The sequence below is a fragment of the Rhipicephalus sanguineus genome, chromosome 2 (genome assembly GCF_013339695.2).
Source record: "Rhipicephalus sanguineus isolate Rsan-2018 chromosome 2, BIME_Rsan_1.4, whole genome shotgun sequence".
Classification (NCBI taxonomy): Eukaryota; Metazoa; Arthropoda; class Arachnida; order Ixodida; family Ixodidae; genus Rhipicephalus; species Rhipicephalus sanguineus.
Genome location: NC_051177.1, coordinates 195946492 through 195965942, shown reverse-complemented (window position 1 = coordinate 195965942; position 19451 = coordinate 195946492). Strand labels below are relative to the sequence as shown.

The window sequence follows — 19451 nt, the reverse complement described above, 5'->3', positions numbered from 1 at the left end:
TGCTTGCCCGCAGCCGTCAACCACACTTCTGCCTCCGCTCCGTTGAGCAATTGAGCAAGAAATCGCAGAGGTCATGCCCGAGTACCACCAGCACCATACGGCTCCTGCACCCTTGAGTTACGCCCAAGTGGTTGCAAGAACGCCCTCAGCAATCCCTACGGCTGCCCCACACATTTACGCCGAAGCCTCCGCTCGACCTCACTCTTTCGAAGCGGATGTACCTGTAACCTGCGCCGACGTCACACACAGGCCACGACTGCAGCCCACCATCCAGTCCTATCAGTTGCCGCCCCGTCAATCCCGTCCTGCACCATGGGCGGGCCCTGCCCCAGCGAACCGATGGCACACACCTGACAACCACCCCATATGCTTTGCATGCGGTTACGCCGGCCACGTGGCGCGCTATTGCAATCGCGTGCAGCCGCCTAGAGTCGCGTCGCCTGCCACCAGCCAGTCGAACCGCCCATATTACGACCCACCTACGCCTCTGTCGCCGACGTCTCGCCCCGCTCCATCTACTCGCCGTTCACCGTCACCACGACGCCGCTCGCTGTCACCGATGCGGCCACGTCTGGTCCCACGTGACCAGGAAAACTAGTCGTCGCAGTCCACGAGGCAAGGGCTGCGATGCTATCAAACTGCGAAAGCCCTCAGCGAAGCCCATCGAACGTGATAGACGTGTTTGTGGACGGTGTTCGTGCATCTGCCCTTATCGACACTGGAGCCGCTGTATCCGTTATGGACGCAAAGCTTAGCCGAATACTGCGAAAAGTGACAACGCCACTTTCCGGGCTCTCCCTCCGTACAGCCAGCGCCCATAGTATTCACCCTACAGCGGTGTGCACAGCCCGCGTCATGATTAAGGACGCTATGTACGCCGTGGAATTGATCATAATTCCTGCATGCTCTCATGACGTCATCCTCAGATGGGATTTTCTCTCCCGCCACGACGCCGTAATTCATTGCGCACCTGCTGAAATAGAGCTCTCACTATTCTCTACTTTGACGCCGGCAGACAGTCCATCGGCTGCGAGCAAGGTACTCGTCAAAGACGACATCAAAGTGCCTGCAAACTCGTCAACGGCGGTGTCAGTCTACTACGCCAGTCTATCCGACACCGTTGCACTCCTCTCGCCATATGACCGTGTTTGCACGAGGAAAGGCTTGCTGGTGACTTTTGCGACCGTTGAAGTCACTCAGGGCAGCACCTCTATTTTTGTAATCAACCCCTCCCCATACAGTGTTACGTTGGTGCGAGGGGAATGTCTCGGCAGCGTGGAACCCCTCGAAGACGCACAAGTTATGGACGAGCCCGATGACTCACATGGCCGAAGTTCCAGTACGCTCAGTGCTGTTTCGACGTCTGGTTCATCACAAGCTGACATATTTGGTTCCTCCATAGCTGACAACCTTACGCAGGTCCAGCGTTCCCAGCTTCTGGACCTCTTGGAAGAATTTCGCTCTTCTTTCGATGTCACTCAAACTTCTCTCGGCTGCACATCGGCCGTTACGCATGGCATCGACACTGGCGACCACCTGCCACTGCGGCAACGTCCATATCTCGTATCTCCCGCCGAACGCCGTGTAATCACCGAGCAAGTCGACGACATGCTTCGACGCGATGTGATTCGACCCTCTAACAGCCCCTGGGCGTCTCGTGTCGTTCTTGTTGCGAAGAAGGACGGTTCTGTGCGGTTCTGTGTGGACTACAGACGACTCAACAAGATCACTCGTAAGGACGTGTATCCACTGCCGCGAATAGACGACGCGATTGACAGCCTGCAAGGCGCCGAATTCTTTTCATCTCTCGATTTGCGCTCAGGGTACTGGCAAGTACCTATGGCTGACGACGCTCGACCAAAGACCGCCTTTGTCACACCCGACGGCCTGTACGAATTCAACGTCATGCCGTTTGGGCTGTGTAATGCGCCCGCCACCTTTGAGCGCATGATGGATACCGTTTTGCGCAACATGAAATGGCACACGTGCTTGTGCTACCTCGACGACGTCGTCGTGTTTGCTCCGGACTTCTCCACGCATCTTCAACGCCTACGGCATGTTTTGATGCGTTTGAGCGACGCCGGTCTGCAACTGAATCTAAAGAAGTGCCGATTTGCAGCACAGCAGCTGACAATCCTCGGCTACGTCGTGTCCAAGGACGGAATTCTTCCCGATCCAGCCAAGCTTCGGGCCGTGACCGAGTTCCCCAAACCTACGTCTGTCAAAGAACTGCGCAGTTTCGTAGGACTATGTTCCTACTTTCGGCGCTTCATTCGAAATTTCGCGACTATCATATCGCCACTGACGAAGCTCCTCGGAAGTAACGGGCCCCTCCATTCGTGGTCGTCAGAGTGCGACGACTCTTTCGCAAAGCTCCGTCGTTTGTTGACATCGCCTCCCATACTACGCCACTACGACCCTACGGCCCCTACAGAGGTACAGTATAGACCGCTTATAACGTAAGTCGCCGGAGTCGCGAATATCCGCACTATAAGCGGTACCGCACTATAACCAAAACAACCTTTTTCAAAGTCTGCACTTGCGCAAAACGTGTTGAGCATGTAGCCTCGCGTGTCCGATAATCGACATATGCGATTTGGGGCGCTTACAACCACTTAAATCTCCGAATGTTAAAAAATTAACCGCCAAAGACCCGCATTGCCAACGAAATGAACACGGGGAAAAAAAGCAAACAAAACAAAGTGCCATCGCGGAAATTCGCCGACTACCTCGAGGTATGCGCATTACACCGAAACCATGTCGAATCGCGACCGAAATTTCACGTGCTGAGCGGTACCGATCGTTCGATTTCACGGGCGCGCACGCGATGTCCAAGACATTGCAATCGAATCCGGAACCACCATTCGAGAGCTGCATGTGCCAACCATGCCCTCGTTTTCATTAACGATATGATTCCCTTCCCTTCTAGTGCAGCCATCGCAAAAAGTTTCGTTGATTCCGCACCAAACCGCAACTTTTATCGCCCGCGACCGCTACCGAAAAGCAACCAACGCTGATTAGGCCTAGCCTGCTGTTCAGCATGTAGTCGCGGGAAGTTTGTCCAAGACAAGAAGATCGGAGGTCGAAAAGATCGCACTCAAGCACTAACCCAAGAACAGCGCGCGTGATACGAAGTTAGTGTTCGCGGCCGGAAGATCAACGGCGACAAAAGCCCGCCAAGGTTTAAGTCCGCGCACTGGCAGAAAAGGCGAAAGCCCGCGTCATGAAGCCGCAAAACTTTTCAATTTGCGGACGAGGTAGCAAACGCGATATCTGTAGCAAGTATGATAACGACGACGCTTTTCCCGACAGGAAACTTGCTTTAAAGCGCACTTGATGAGGACGCGATCGTACGTTCCACGCGGAACGCACTGCCGGCAAGCGGCCGCGGAGCCTTGCCGCCGCCGGTGCAAAGGCTACTCCGTCGCCTAGGCAACCACCATCCTTCCCCACTCGGCGAGCCCGCACAGCGCTGCCGCGGTCTTTTTCCTCCCTCTGGCGTTTACTGTGCGTGCCCTCGCCCTTCGTAACGACCTCGTCGCTCCCTCCCCAGCGGCGTACCTCCTTTGAGAACCGCACTCGCTACCGCGTTTGTCAGAAATATTTTCCCACAACCGCATTATAAACGGTATTTCATCTTGGGGGACTGCACAATAAGCGGTATGCGTATACATGCGGTTCTATGGGAGGGTAAACGGGAGTCTAAAAAGACCGCATTATAACCGGTCCTGCACTATATGCGGTTACGTTATAAGTGGTCTGCACTGTACACACAGACGCTAGCGGTGTTGGCCTTGGTGCTGTCCTTGCGCAGCGCAAACCAGGGTTCCCTGAATATGTCGTGGCATATGCAAGTCGTACGCTAACTAAAGCCGAGACCAATTACACCGTCACCTAAAAGGAATGCCTGGCGATCATCTGGGCCCTTACGAAATTCCGACCTTATTTGTATGGTCGCCCATTTGATGTCGTCACCGACCATCATGCACTATGCTGGTTGTCGTCATTGAAGGATCCCTCAGGCCGCCTGCCTGCTGGGCACTTCGCCTACAGGACTACGATATCCGCGTGCTGTACCGCAACGGACGCCAGCATGCTGACGCCGACGCACTCTCGCGCTCCCCCTTGCCTGACAATACTCCCAGCTCAGTGTCTCACAATGCCGTTTCCTCTATCGACATTCACACCATCGCTACTGAACAGCGCAAGGATCGCTGGATTGCCTCACTGATAGCCTTGCTGACTTATCCATCGGCGACACCATCCACTCGCGCGTTGCGTCGTCAAGCACACCATTTCGCCGTTCGCGACGACCTCCTCCACCGACGCAATTACGGCGACGGCCGCCAGTGGCTACTCGTAATACCCCGCAGTCTGTGTTCTGACATATGCGAGTCAAGTCGTTCCACTCTGATCCGCAGTGTGCACACTCTGTGGTATCGAAAACCTACCACCGCATTCGCCAATGGTACTTTTGGCGAGGGATGTACCGCTACGTGCAGAAGTTCGTTCGCTCCTGCATCGATTGCCAGCGCCGCAAAACTTCAAGGCACCTGTCGCCAGCAGGTCTGCAACATCTACCTTGCCCTGACCGGCCGTTTGGGCGCGTTGGCATCGATTTGTATGGGCCACTTCCTCTAACGTCGGCTGGTAACCGCTGGGCCATCGTCGCTGTTGACCACCTCACGCGATACGCCGAAACTGCCGCCCTCCCAGCGGCTACAGCGCGCGATGTTGCCTTCTTCCTGCTGCACCGATTCATGCTGCGCCACGGTCCACCTAGGAGCTGCTCAGCGATCGAGGTCGTGTCTTCTTGTCCGAAGTCGTCGAAGCCATTCTCAAAGAGTGCAACGTTGTTCACCGGAAAACTACTGCTTACCACCCGCAGACGAATGGCCTAACCGAACGCGTTAACCGCACGCTCGACGACATGCTCTCAATGTACGTCGCCGCCGATCACACAAATTGGGATGCCATTCTGCCCTTCGTCACCTACGCCTATAATACCGCCCCTCAAAGCACTACTGGTTTTTCACCCTTTTTCCTGTTGTACGGAAGGCACCCGTCGCACACCATTGACACGATACTACCCTACAAGCCGGATCCATCTGATTGTGCGCCTATTTCTGACACAGCCAGGCTTGCCGAGGAGTGTCGGGAGCTTGCCAAGACATTTACTACGCATGACCAAGAGCGGCAGAAGAGCATTCGCGGTGACACCACCACTTCTGCGCCCACGTTCCTCCCTGGAGCGCTCGTATGGCTCTCGGTCCCTACCACTGCACCTGGCCTCTCTTCAAAATTACTGCCGAAATACGACGGCCCCTACCGTGTCGTCGAACGCACGTCCCCGGTCAACTACGTGATCGAACCCCTTGAACCATCTTCAGACATGCGCCATCGTGGGCACGACATTGTCAGCGTGGAGCGCCTGAAACTCTACCATGACCCGCTCATAGTGACAAGCAGTTAGGTCGCCAGGCGGCTCCCTTTTCGTACCCGGGGTAATTGTAGCGAAGCGTTGGAAGCCTGTAATGGGTCGCCCTCTCGAATGCTTACTAGTGGGTCGTCCTCTTCCGCTCTTCTCGGACAGCACGCTCCTCGCGCTCAGAGTCGGCACCGCCTTGACTGTCGCAGTCGTGTATCATCGCCGAGTGCCCGCTAATAAACGTCTTTATATCACTTTTGTCTTGCTGAAAAACTGTTCAGTGAGGGCTGCAGGGTGCCATATGTGACTTCAGGAAGTTTGTCATTCAAATGACAACTTTGATGCTTCATAACATTTGTTCTGTGAAAAGTACAACCTTAAAATTGAACTTTTTGCGCTACTTATTTGGCATGTGTAAAATCAAATGATGGTTAATTCAGCTAGATCTGTTCAGCCAGTTCAATAAAAATGTCATCAGATGTTTTCAGTAACTAATCTTAAAAGTAATGGCATATTTACATAAAGCGTGAGTTTGTATTTGATATTGACGCATTAAGATATATATAATTGCTGAAGTTTTCATCATCCGAGCCTAAACAATATCTAAACTTTGTCTAATAACTGCTTCCCCCCCTTAAAGGAGCCCTGAAACTGCTTTGCATTGCACTCAAACCTCATTATAACAAAGTCACATCTGCCATGAAAATAACTTTTTTTTTTTTTTTATTTGAACATACTGCAGGCTTTTCACGGCCCATGCAGGAGTGGATACAAGAATACAGAGTGGATACAAGAATACAAACTAAGCATCGAAAGAAAATACATAACGAAATAACAAGAAAGTGCAATGCCAACAGATCACAATTCAAACTCGACACACTGTATTATGTTCATAAAAGATTGAATGGTGTTACAGCACACAATATTGTTATCTAGTTGATTCCAATGATGGATAGCTGACGGAAAAAGGGAATGTTTGTGAGCGTTAACACGACTGAAAGGTTGGTGGATTGACTTGGAATGGTTCAGTCGCAATGAGTGTTTAGGCGGGTCTAGCAGGTAATGAGATCGTGATATGCGGAATTGACCATGATATAATTGGTAAAGAAATTTTAGTCGCGAGATAATTCTGCGATGCCAAAGAGGTTTTAAATTTGCCCTTGCGAGCAAGCCTGCAGAACTGGATTGCCTCGAGAAGTCAGAATATACAAATCTAACTGCCAATTTTTGTATTCTTTCTATTTTATTAATGAGATGCTTTTGATGTGGACTCCAGATGAGATCGGCGTACTCTAAACATGGTATAATTAGTGTTTTGTATGCATTAAGTTTAAGGTGTGGTGGTGCAGTGCGCAATTTTCTCCTCAGGAAGGATAGCTTCCTCTCGGCTTTACTACATATGGCTAAAACATGTGGTTCCCAGTTGAGGTTCGATGAGAGAGTAACGCCTAAGTATTTTACTTGGTCACTTTTGTGGATAGTTGTGTTTCCTATAGTATATGTAAAGTTAAGGGGGTTGGTCTTATTTGTGAATGAAATGAAATGAGTTTTGGTTGTGTTTAATTTCATGCCCCAAGTATTGCACCAGGAATAAATCATTTGCAATGAATTGTTCAGATTAACTTGATCGTCTGAATTGTGTACGAGTGTGTACACGACACAGTCGTCGGCGAATAGTCGCATTTGAATAGGGTTATTAACAGAAAATTGAATGTCGTTAATAAACATTAAAAACAAAAGTGGAGCAAGAACCGATCCCTGAGGTACTCCAGAGTAAACATCAAGCGGTTGCGATAGATGGTTGTCGATTGTTACCCTCTGTTTCCGTTTAGTTAAAAAACTGTTAATCCAGGCTACTATTTTATCATCAATACCAAAGGCCGATAGCTTTGTTATTAAATCCTTGTGTGGAACAACGTCAAACGCTTTAGAAAAGTCTAAGAAAACGGCATCTAACTGACTGTTCTCGTTAATTGCATTGGCTATGTCGTGAGTTAATTCAGCTAATTGGGTTGTAGTTGAGAGACCTGATCTGAAACCATGTTGATGTTTGTAAAGGAGCTCATTTGTTTCTAAATGAGTTATTATGGACTTGAAAATTATATGCTCTAATATTTTACAGCACGAGCTCGTAAGCGACACTGGGCGGTAGTTACTTATTTCTAGCTTCGAGCCTGATTTGTGTATAGGGACTACTGTAGCGTTGCGCCAGTCGTCTGGTAATTCCGAAGTGTGTAGAGATAACGTGTATATTTTAAAAAGATATTTAGATGTCCATTGCACATACCGGCATAAAAATGAGTTAGTAATTTTATCGGGACCAGTGGATTTTTTCAGATTAAGCTTGAGTAGCAGAGCAAGTATGCCTTCTTCAGATACAATTAATTCTTCCATGGGTACTTTCACAACATAGGGGTGTAGTACCGCGTTAGTGGCATGTTTCGTAAAAACTGATTGGAAGAACTTATTCATTTCATTAGCGATTTGTTCTGGTTTCCTAATAACTTGTTCTGTATACTTAATTTGCGAGATTGAATCTCGTTCATCTGACAAGTATCGCCAGAATTTGTGGGGACTGTGGGTCATAAATGATGGTAACGTAGTGTTAAAGAAATGAGCTTTTGCTTCAAACATTTTGTGTTTCAAGACTCCGATAAGATCGGATGCGTTGCTCTTGTTTCCCTTTTTCCGCCGTCGTTTTATTTTCCTTTTCAGTTGAATTATTTCACAAGTTATCCAAGGGTATTCTCGGTTGATGCGTTTCTTTTTATTCGGAATGAAGGTATGTTCGCAATAGTTGACAATGTTTTTAAAACGTGTCCAGAGTTCTTCCACATCTGTTAGCTCGGTGAATTCACAGAACTGTGTTTTTAGGAAACGTAGTACAGCACGATCATTTGCACGGGTGTAATCTTTAAAGTAAGTAGGTAGTGGCTTTTTGTATTTCCGCGTGTAAGTAATGGGACAAGTTAAAGAAATCACTTTGTGGTCTGAAATGCCATTCTCGATGGACACAGAAGAACCTTCTAATGTGCTACTTACAAACGCTAGGTCAAGCAAAGACGACGACGTTGAAGTGATCCTAGTGTTATCAGTCACTAGTTGATTCAGTGAAAACGCGAAAGCCACGTCAAGAAGCAATTCTGAACTCGTGACGTCACGACCATCATGTGAATTATTGCTCCAGTTTATTCCGGGAAGGTTAAAGTCCCCGGCAAGAATTATTTTTGACTTGGAGTTTGTATGCTTTGAAAGATGATCGTGAATCACTTCGATGTAGTCAGGTGCCGCGTTTGGAGGCCTATATATCCCTCCTATGGTTATACTTTTATTGCAATATGTTAACTTGCACCAAATGCTTTCATGGTCAGGAATGCCATCGAGTTCTAAGGATCTGATATTCTTTTTAATTGCTATCGCTACACCGCCGCCTCTTGACTCTCTGTCCCTACGGAACAATCTGTATGTATTAGGGACAACTTCTGAGTCACGTACTCCAGAGTGGAGCCAAGTTTCTGTTATTATTAGAACGTGAGGTTCGTAGGACAGGATGAGGCTCTCTAATTGATCAAATTTGTTTTGCACACTTCTGGCATTAAAGGAAAGAATTCTAAGTGTTTTAGTACATGGCTGTCATTTGGATTTCTTCTTATTTGTAGGCTTATTATGCGCAGTTGAAGTTGACGGGATGTTTCGCGGTGGGCCTGCTTTCTGAGATATGTCTGTTCTAGCATTCTTTACCGGGTCCCATATATAAATCTTGCCATCGACGTTCAGTTTATCGAACAATAGTTTAACTTTTGCTCCCTTAGCCCTTTCGCTTGCTGCTGAGTGCCATAAGTGCGCGCGCATGTCTCTTACTCTTTTAGAAAAATCCTCGGAAATGGATAGGGGCGTACCCTTGAGTTTGTAACAGCTAGACAGAATTTTGTTTTTTTCGCTATAGTCATACAAACGTAGAATGATTGGTCTTTCTCGGTCATTTTTACGGGTGCCTATCCTATGAATTCTTTCGATGGTTTTAACTTCGAGGCCGAGTGTGCATTTCAGAACGTCTTCCTTCACTTTCTGTTCCAGTACGTTGGCATTTTCGTTAGGCTCTTCCGTAACACCATAAATGATCAGGTTATTGCGTCTACTCCTGTTTTCTAAATCATCCAGTTTCAGTGCAAGGTTTTCGATTTCACCTTTCGTGGTGTCGTAGTTACTTTCATACTCGGCCAATCTTTCTTCGCAGTGTTTAAGTCGTTCCATATCGTTTTCGATTTTAGCAAGCCTGGTTTCCATATTATCCACAGTTCTTTCTACCTTCTTTATATTAGTCATTAGTTCTTTTAACGTTTTATTTGTTTTAGTTTGTTCTTTGAGTATTTGTTTTAAAATATCACTGTTAGGACGCGTATCGGATTCCGAATCAGAACTCGGACCAGGATTAAGCTCAACATCACCCGATGTTAGTAACAAAAGTTTACACACATGATAGCAATCAGCAATCAATGAAACAAGGAAGCGTGGACTCGGCAGCACCATAAGGGTTATAACTTTGTTATATCCGAAAATTCGTTACAAAAGTTTATTGGTAACACTATCTATGACAAAAATATTTATCGTTTCCTTCGTTATGAACGATAATTCGTTATGTCCGTGTTTGTTATATCGAGGTTTGGGTGTAGTATAATCATAACCTCTCTCCTGACAGTGAGAATTTTCACGTCATTTCAGTGTAAACAAAGTGTTGCACAGCCAGGAACCTTTTTTCTCCTTTGTGTTTAGCAGCTCTGTACCTACTTTCTTGTGGTGCATACCGCCACTGGAAATACACTGTGAAGTGAATTAGGACAGCAAACATTTGGGCAAGTTGCCCTAGTGGTGCATGTTGGACTAATACCCGTGTCACATGGGCGTTTGGAAGTCCTTCCAACCGATAGTCTATTGACTCAATGGTCAAGCACGAGCTGCCACACGGGCGGTTTTGAAGGCCATCGAGTCAACGGAGCACCCCACAACTCCATTGAAACTTCGATGGCCATTGAGCGACGGAAGCGGAACAGCGCGAACGTGCTCTCTCGTTCACAGTGTGCTCGTACTTGCGATTACAAAAAAGAAAACGTTAACCAGTATGCTTCAAAGCATTATACTATGTGAGCACTATAGATTACTTATAAAAGTATTTGTGTCAGTTGAAATGTGCGAACTGCACATACTCTTGGCATCGGCAACATGCCTGTCTTTATCGGGCCATCTTGCCATGTATCGCTCGCCACAGTTTCGCTGCTCAACAACTTTGCAGTACATATTTCATTTTTAACTACAAAAAAACACTTTATTAAAATGTTTAAACAAAAACGCCATGCATATTTGCTATTTTAAGCGGTGTAGGGACTGTGTGGCGGAGGCGGCAACCGTAAGGCCAGAGATGGCGCGACAGTCGGTGCCGTCATCATCATCATGAGGATGGACAGTGGCGACGGTGGGGAGAAGGGGCAGTAGGGAATAAAGTGTGTTATCGACGACACGTGTTGTGAGTGCCTCCTCCCTGACAAGTGGGGGCCCGTCCGGGATCAAATGGAAAATGTAATCGTTCCGGAGGAGGTCGTGCAGTAGTATCTCATCGGCCAAACCGATGGATCGGTGATCCAGCGAGAGCAAGTCACCTCCCTGCTGCGGCAACATGTGATGGCCGCTACAGTCACGGCCGCGCCGGTAGGCCTAGGTGTGCCGGTGCCCATGCCGCAACCACCACAACCCTCGCAGCCACATGCCGTGACTTCTACACCGCTCGTTGAACCGCCGAAGTTCTCGGGCTTCAACGATTTGCAGTCGCCAGAGGTGTTCCTGGAATGTTTGGAGAACTTTTGCCTCGTGTCCGGTATCGACGAGGCCAAAAGACTTAGCAACATGGTGCCGGCTGCCTTGGAGGGCAGCGCTAAGCTTTGGTGGCGGTTCGTCGGCGCTTTCAACTCGTGGGACGAATTCACAAAAGCTTTCCGTGCGGAGTTTGCTTCTATCGACTCCAAACGCCGCTTGAAGGAGGAGCTCGAGCGGCGAACTCAGCACCCCGAGGAAAATTTAAAGGAATTTATATACGTCATATCGGCATACTATGATTGTATCGGAGAGCCGGTGACTGAGGAAGAAAAAATGCAGCGGGTTCTCCGCCAAATGCACCCGCAGCTGCAAGACCTCGCTGAAGGGTCGTCATTCACAACCTTGAAGGAGCTCGCCGCCGTGGCGGATGGATTGATGCAAAGAGCGTGGCGGCGTTGGCAGTACAAGCCGCCGCCTCCACCAGCAAATCAGGTTGCAAGGGACCGCAAGGGACCAGACCAGACTCCGATGGGAGTGCTTGGCAGTGGTCTGGGCGGTAGATAAATTCAGGCCTTACCTCGAATTTACGGAATTTGAAATCCATTGCGACCATTCTTCTCTGCCCTGGATGTTTCACACAGATCAGGCCTCACCAAGAGTAAAGCGGTGGGTCCTCCGGCTGCAAGGTCTGAACTGCAAAGTCAAACATAGGAGGGGACCTGCCAACATTCCAGCTGACTCTCTTAGCCGAGCTCCTTTGAACTGTCCAGATAACCCTAGCCAGACTCTACCCGAAACATTGTTTCCCATTACCATCCAAGAGCCCGAGCAACACACCACATTCGAGACAGTTGCCCCTCTCTCTACGACAGATGACACGACTCTCCTGAGCGATATTGACAGTCTTGTTGAGGAACAGAGTCGTGATCCACTGCTTGCCAAACTCAAAAGCGTCATGCAAGGTACACCACTCCTGGAGGACGACCCACAATCACGCCTAATTAAGGACTTGGCCGCTTCGACAGAACTGCAGTCTTGTGGGTTACTCGTTCAGCAAAGAGGAAACCAAAAAGTGCCTTGGCTACCGGCGTGCTTGCGGACTCGTGTTGAAAATGGCACATGATCACCCCACTAGCGCACATGCAGGTTTTTTCAAGACATTGCAGCGTGTTTCTTCTCGCTTCGTTTGGCTAGGTATGCAAGCAAACATATCTAAATATGTCAGATGCTGCAAAGTTTGCCAGCGTTCCAAGGCCAGTCGCTAAAAGCCAGCAGGCCTTATCAGCAGCCAGTGGGCCACTGCGCCGATGGAGGAGCTCAGTGTAGACGTCATTGGACCGCTACCGCTCACACCTCGGTGCCACCAGTACCTGCTGGTGGTGGTGGACAAGTTCACAAAGTTCATTGAATTGTTTCCTCTGAGAGCCGCTACTAGCCAAAACATTGTTGACTGTATGCAGCAAGTCTTCAGCCGCCATGGCATACCGGTATCAATTTCTAGCGACAACGGCCGACCATTCGTCAGCACCCTTTGGAAAGGCCTTCTAAAGCAATGGGGCATCAAAGACCGTCATACTGTGCCTTACCGCCCCGCGGGACAGATGGTAGAACGCCACAACGGTATAGTTAAAGAATGCCTTCGGGCCTACTGCACCAACCATAAGGAGTGGGACTCGCACATCCCTGAAATCGCCTTCGCCCTCCGCACTACGGAGAGTGTTGTGACAGGTTTTACACCAGCCTTCCTTTGTTATGGCCGAGAGCTGCGCACTCCATGGGAATCACCTGGCACCAAGGACAACATTGAACCGCCCTCTGCGGCCTATCATGCCTTTTCCGAAGACGTTCGGCAGTGCCTTGCCCAGGCCCTTGAGTTTACTCACACGCAACAAGTTGCTGCTCATGCAAAACAAAAGGCACATTACGACCACCACAGGCGGCCAGTTACCCTGGAGCCAGGCGACCTCGTTCTCCTGGACAGCCATACCCTAAGTAATGCAGCAACAGGCGTATCATCAAAACTCGCACCAAGACGTTCAGGTCCCTTCAGGATTACGAAGAAGGTAGGCACTAATGATTTCCTGCTGACAGATCCCACGACAGGACGCCGTCGAAGGATAGCCCACGCTGACCAGCTGACAGTGTACCATGAACCCCAACTGGACATGCCCCCGATGGGTTCACGTTGTACGGGGGTGTACGGGGGGGGGGGGGGGGGAGACATGTAAGGACTGCGTGGCGGAGGCGGCAACCGTAAGGCCGAGAGATGGCGCAACAGTCGGTGCCGTCATCATCATCATGAGGATGGACAGTGGTGACGGTGGGGAGAAGGGGCAGTTGGGAATAAAGTGTGTTGTGAGTGCCTCCTCCCTGACAGCGGATTTGTACTATTTACCTTTCGGTGACATGAATACGAAAATAAGGATCCGCAGCGCCATGCAGTTTTTGTGAGAGACGCTTGAACCAGTCAACTGCCGTTCAGAACTGCCGTGTAGCAGCACGAAAACTCCATAGAGTTGATAGAGTTGTGGCGTTTAGTGGCCTTCGACTGGATGGCTATTCAAGAGTGCCCGTGTGACACAGGTATAACAGCAGAGCTGGTCGCCAACCTAGTACAGACTCTGTCGGGGCACGAATGGGATTTGCTTAATCTGGCATGACTTAAGCAAGCATGGCTTAATCTGGCACGGCTTCGTGGAGCAGAGCTTAATCAACCTCCACTCACTGTGTATTTGTCTTCATCCAGCTTATGCTAATCCGGATCAGTATATCCGCGCACATACGACTGGCTTGATCACGGAGGGTCGGAATCGGCAGTATTGATATTTGGATTACCTTCATCTTGGTTAATACGGCCTGGCTTAACCCCCTGCCTGGCTAGGCAAACTCTACTTAATCCCGGTGAGCTTAGTAATTTGTCTTAATTAGGAATGACTTAATTATCCTGAGCTTAATTAGGATTGATCATGCTTAACTTATTGTGTTGCACGTGGTAGGCACAACTGTGCCAGGTAGAGGCCGTTCTTGATGTTGCTGATAGTTTCTGTTTGCACCAAACGGACAAATGAAAAGCATAACAGGTACGCTGTGAAATGGTCGGGCTTGTTAAGTAAGGGGTTCTTTGATCGCACTACATGGGAGATAGTGGGGAAAGGATCTTTGTGGTTGCTAGTCAAGGCAAAGAGGGGTATGCTATGTGCTTCTGCTGACGGTGATTGATATTCAGTGTGACAAGTTAACACAGGTCATCTTTCAGTAATCAACAGGCTTGAAAAAATATTTTTTTCCGGCATTGTTGCTTGTAAAACCTGACTAATGATTTAAGCTTGTGCTGGACACTCGCGACGTTATTTTTTCATTCTGGCATGCTGAGCTTTGTTGACATTTTGGTTTTCAGCTGCGAAAAGAAATAGAAAAGGTCATCCCAACATACAGCGGGTCCAACAAGATATTCGCTGTGTTGGGAAAGGACTTCCTCGAGCACCTGGACGCTCAACAGCAAGCTCACGCACAAGAAAAGGAACGTGAGCGCCTTGAAAGGGTAAGGACACCTGCAACATTTCTCTTCAAGGGAGACTCTAGTCTGGATGGTGGGGAAAATTGCCAAACAATTGGATTTAGTACTTTTTCAGGATCTAGTCATAAAATATTACATGCACGTAATGCATATGTATTCCCACGGTAACGCCTCCCTGATGGCGAGCTTAGGTGAGCACATGAGGAACAGCAATCGCTGTGCTTGGGGCTCGGAATTGTTCAAGTCATCTCTCAAAGGAGGTCCGTGGTGGGTTGAATGTTGCCACGCCACATTCACTGTACATTGTGTGTTATATCTGCATTCTATTGTGTTATTTGTGTTAACGTGTCGAAGTACTTATTTGTAAGATTTGGCTGCTGGGCTCTCCATTGTGTAAAAGGTGCTAAGAAATGCCCATGTGTTCATTGCAATACGTTATGGACTGCATCTGTGTGTTCCATGAGCACTTCCCTTGAGACCCCCCACCAGTCACAGCTTTTTTTTTTCTGTGCCAGCAATGCTGCAAATGTGCTCTGGTCTCAGATCTTGCTCTGCACGGTTTGCATTAGTGTTCTTGATGCTTTCTACTGAGTTAAGGTGTACACTTACTGCAGCAGAGCTCGATAGGGAATATTTCATTCAGTTGTAGAGTAATTACTGCAGAACATAGATTACACTACTTTCTCGGGATGTTTGCAGTGCACTGTAAAATTTGAATGAAATTTATGGCTAGGAAATGTTTTGTGATTTGCAAGAAAACATAGTGTAATCTACGAACTAGGGCTCTGCAGAACCCATAAATTCAAATCTCTTCGCCCCCCCTCCCCCCCTACAAAGTAAATGCGAAGGGACACTGCATTACAGTTGCCAGTCGATATTTTGTTTCATGCATGTGGGCATTTCAGTATTTAGCTGCATTTAGCCTCTAACACAATGTGCATTACAGTGCAGATCCTATTGGAACAGTCTTGACATTATCTGCGATATACTGTAAGCACCGTCATCTTTTTAGTACACTCGAAATGGAATAAAACAAAATGGCGGATATGGAGTAAACAAAATTCTCCTGGATATCCCCTTAGACACGGTAACCTTCCAAGCCTGAACATTCCTAAACTTTTGCTCCGGCTGTATAGCTTTCCGTAGTATTTGGTGTGGTAATTCGAAACTACTGCCACACAATCAGCCCCAAATAGCAGTGCACATGCACCTGCTCGCCACTGCCTTCCTCCATTGCACTTTTCTCTCTTGCGCGCTGCAGCATTGTGTGCCACACAGGCTGACATTGTCTGAGACATTACTCCTTGGAGAACGCACATGGCTGTGCAGTGCGACAGCCCACAGTGTAGAGGTCAGTGTGATAAGCCGCTGTGCAGCAGTGATAAGGATTAGCACATTCATTACGGTGGCCAGTGAACACCGAATGCTGGTACGACTAGGCGTTGCCTTTGAGATGGCCAGCTTGTAGCCCCCTTTCCTATGCAGATGCGAAGTTAAGCCAGCGCTTAGAGATTCATTGGCCTGCACCTCGTGTGCATCATTTGTACGGCGAAGCAGGCTGAATCGGCTGTTAAATTGGTACATTGGGTTGCATGCGGTGAGCTGCTCATTCATAAAGCTGCCTTTTATAATTTTTCTTCACTGCTCTAATAATGATTTTTTTTTTTGCATGCGTGGCTGTGTAGCATTAACCCAGGCAGCAACACTGCCTCCTTCTTTGTATATTTAACACTGGTTTACACCGAATGTATTTCAGTAAAGGACAATAATGGGTATAACACAGCAACTGACATAACAAAGCAATTTTAGCTCCCCCTTTGTAATAACAAGGTTTGAGTGTAGTACAACTTTGATTTGTTTTCGACTTTATCTCAACGTGTGTAGCATCTGAAGGGGATTTGTGGGGTGCTACTGCGTTGTTGAAAGTCAAATTTGCTTGTTTGCCCTACCTTTTAGGAGAGCCGTCGCAAGGGCACACCCTCGGCATTGGGCAGCAGCAAAACAGCGTACTGTGGCACACCCTCCAGCAGTGCCTCCAGGATGTCCCAGCTTGGGACCAGCAGTGGCACTCTCGCGTCCAGCAGGCGCACGGGCACGCCAGTCAGGAAGGCCACCCTGGCTGTGCGTGGTGGCACATCGGTCGGTGCAGCTGTGAGGGGCATCCGGCGGCGCTCGTTTAAAGCACAGGTGTGAACTAGTTCTTCTTTAAGGGCCACATTTACAAGTGGTGTGTGATTATTCGATTCAAATGGTGCAGTATTCGATTAGATTCAAGGCTCTCTTACGATTTGAAGTATTCAAACACACCAAAGCATCAATACGTACATTTGGAACGTTTTTAGAGTGCACAACTGAAACATCTTTTTTTTTAAATAAAACGTGCCATTATGTAAAATGTAGCCTTGTGTGAATAGTACAGCTGTGCGAATAGCAAAATTCTGGGTGCGAAGCGAATTTGAATATTGAAATGTGAGTGTGAATTGAATCGAATATTTTTCGAATATTTCTCTAATATTTGTAGAATGTTTTTCGAATACTTCGAAGCGAAATAGCAGAAAGAAAGTTGGAGAGGATTCCTAAGCATATTCTTATGAGATAGCAGCATGAAAGTGTTTCTTTTCGCTAGGTTGATGAAGCACTGGTGGGGTGGCATGACTTAAGCAAGCATGGCTTAATCTGGCACGGGTTCGTGGAGCAGAGCTTAATCAACCACCACTCACTGTGTATTTGTCTTAATCCCGATTATGCTAAGCCGGATTAGTATATCCGCGCACATACGACTGGCTTGATCACGGAGGGTCGGAATCGGCAGTTTCGATATTTGGATTACTTTCATCTAGGTTAATCCGGCCTGGCTTAACCCCCTGCCTGGCTAGGCAAACTCTACCTAATCCGGGTTAGCTTAGTAATTTGTCTTAATTAGGAATGACTTAATTATTCTGAGCTTAATTAGGCTTGATCATGCTTAACTTTTTGTGTTGCATGTGGTAGGCGCAGCCACGGAGCAAGAATTCTTGAGGAGGCGAAACTGCGCTCGCTCGGGCATCCTAATAGAGTCACGGAATCGGGCATAGCGCTCACGCGCCCTCTGTCGTGAGAGTCCGCTAGCGGAGAAGGAAAAATGCGCGAGTCTCTCTCACCGCACTCTCCAACGAAGCTCATCGGTTCAAGGCCATTCGTCACCGATTCGCCGCTCGCGCTTCACGCCCGAATGGATGTTTTTTTTTTTGTTTTTTTTTGCGTCCTCGCCGGCTCCAAATTATAACGGGACTGCATTAAAAAGCTCTTTTCGCAGAAATACCGGTGTCGGCGAGGCTAGCCATTGAGAAGGCGATGTGCACGGAGCCCGGTTAGCTATCGCGTTCTACTCTTAAAGGCGAAGCTGAAGCGCACTCCAAGTTTTTTTTTTTTGGTAAATTAACGGGAAAAATGGCGTCACATTCAGGAAAATTACCAGCGCGTTATATTTTGTACATCACAAAATCTATCATTTTTGATAACGCGAACTCAATGAGTGAGGTATAATTTATTTCAACGAATGATGGGACTTACCCTATATGCCATCAATTCAGATTAAGGTTGTTGCCAGGGTTGCCAATGGTGGCTACTTTTCGCCAAATTGGCGAATTTGAGAGGCCCGTGGCGACCTAAAATTATGAATGTCGACATGGCGAATTTTTGGCGATTTTCGGCTTAGGTCTCCACCGAGTTTTGAATCCTAAGCTCAGTGTCTTCCCAACGAATGAGCGGCAACATTCTCAGTATTTTTCTTGGTTTTAGACCCACGAGTAGAATGTGCACATTACGCGTCATTCGGTATGTCCTTCCTGTAACTCGAGTGTACCTCCTCAATTCATCTGGAGAGATAATAAAACGTTTATTTTATGTTCTGTGAAAATAAGATCAGTGAGTGGGATCCTTAGTTCGGGATGCCATCTAGATGTAGGAGGTCCCCCAGCGACATTCTAGCAAAATGTAAGTCAACGGACTGCCTTGCAATCCGCGAGGGGGCAGTGATTGACTATAGGTTTATGGCTTTAGATGCTTTAAGCTTATCTGAAGTTTCGCATCGGAAGGGGCAAGACGACGGGTTGGCCGCGTGTTCCGACCATTTGTTCTGCCAAAGCTCCAACTGCTGTGAATAGATTGGCGACTTATTCACTGTTGCAGTACCCCCAATTCAGCTCGCAAAAACTGTTTTGGAATAGCGAAGAGAGGCGGATACGCGGCTCTTTCTGCAATAAAAATTATTTATTAAGGCATTTTTCACTGTTCTCGGTGAGCGTGTGCAATAAAAACAATTGCTATATAACATTTTACATTGTTATACAGCAATAACGCATCGGATTGACGCGTGTAGATATAAGTAACTATAAGAAAGGGTCGGTGATGTCCGGTATCATATTAGTTCATACTGAAAAGGTGAAAGACTCACTAATGATCGGTTCCTGTAAGAATTCTGTCGTGTTACCTTCAATAAACCTTTTAATCCTTTTAATTCATATAAGGGTACGTACAGCTGTCTACAAATAATGCTTTCACGGTGTTCGCCCAAGGTTTATACCACACTTTTAGCTTTGAAACGAGAGGACAGGGATGGAAGGATATCATGAGCGTTTCGTTCATTCACCCTTGCGCCACCACGCACATCTTGCGGCTAGTCGGAGAAGCAGCACCATGCACTCCCATGGTGAAGCG

General features: G+C 47.9%; 2 protein-coding genes across 2 annotated transcripts in view; both read left to right on the top strand.

Annotated features, from left to right (window-relative positions):
- LOC119383956 (KRR1 small subunit processome component homolog) overlaps nucleotides 1-19451 on the top strand; it is a 368573-nt gene that overhangs the window by 305838 nt on the left and 43284 nt on the right. The window lies entirely within an intron of this gene.
- Nucleotides 1-19451, top strand: part of LOC119382140 (protein regulator of cytokinesis 1-like) — a 69635-nt gene that overhangs the window by 41756 nt on the left and 8428 nt on the right. Inside the window, exons 7-8 of the mRNA XM_049413023.1 lie at nucleotides 14634-14777; nucleotides 16710-16940. Of these exons, the coding sequence (XP_049268980.1) occupies nucleotides 14634-14777; nucleotides 16710-16940 (375 nt within the window). The remainder of the gene's footprint in view (nucleotides 1-14633; nucleotides 14778-16709; nucleotides 16941-19451) is intronic.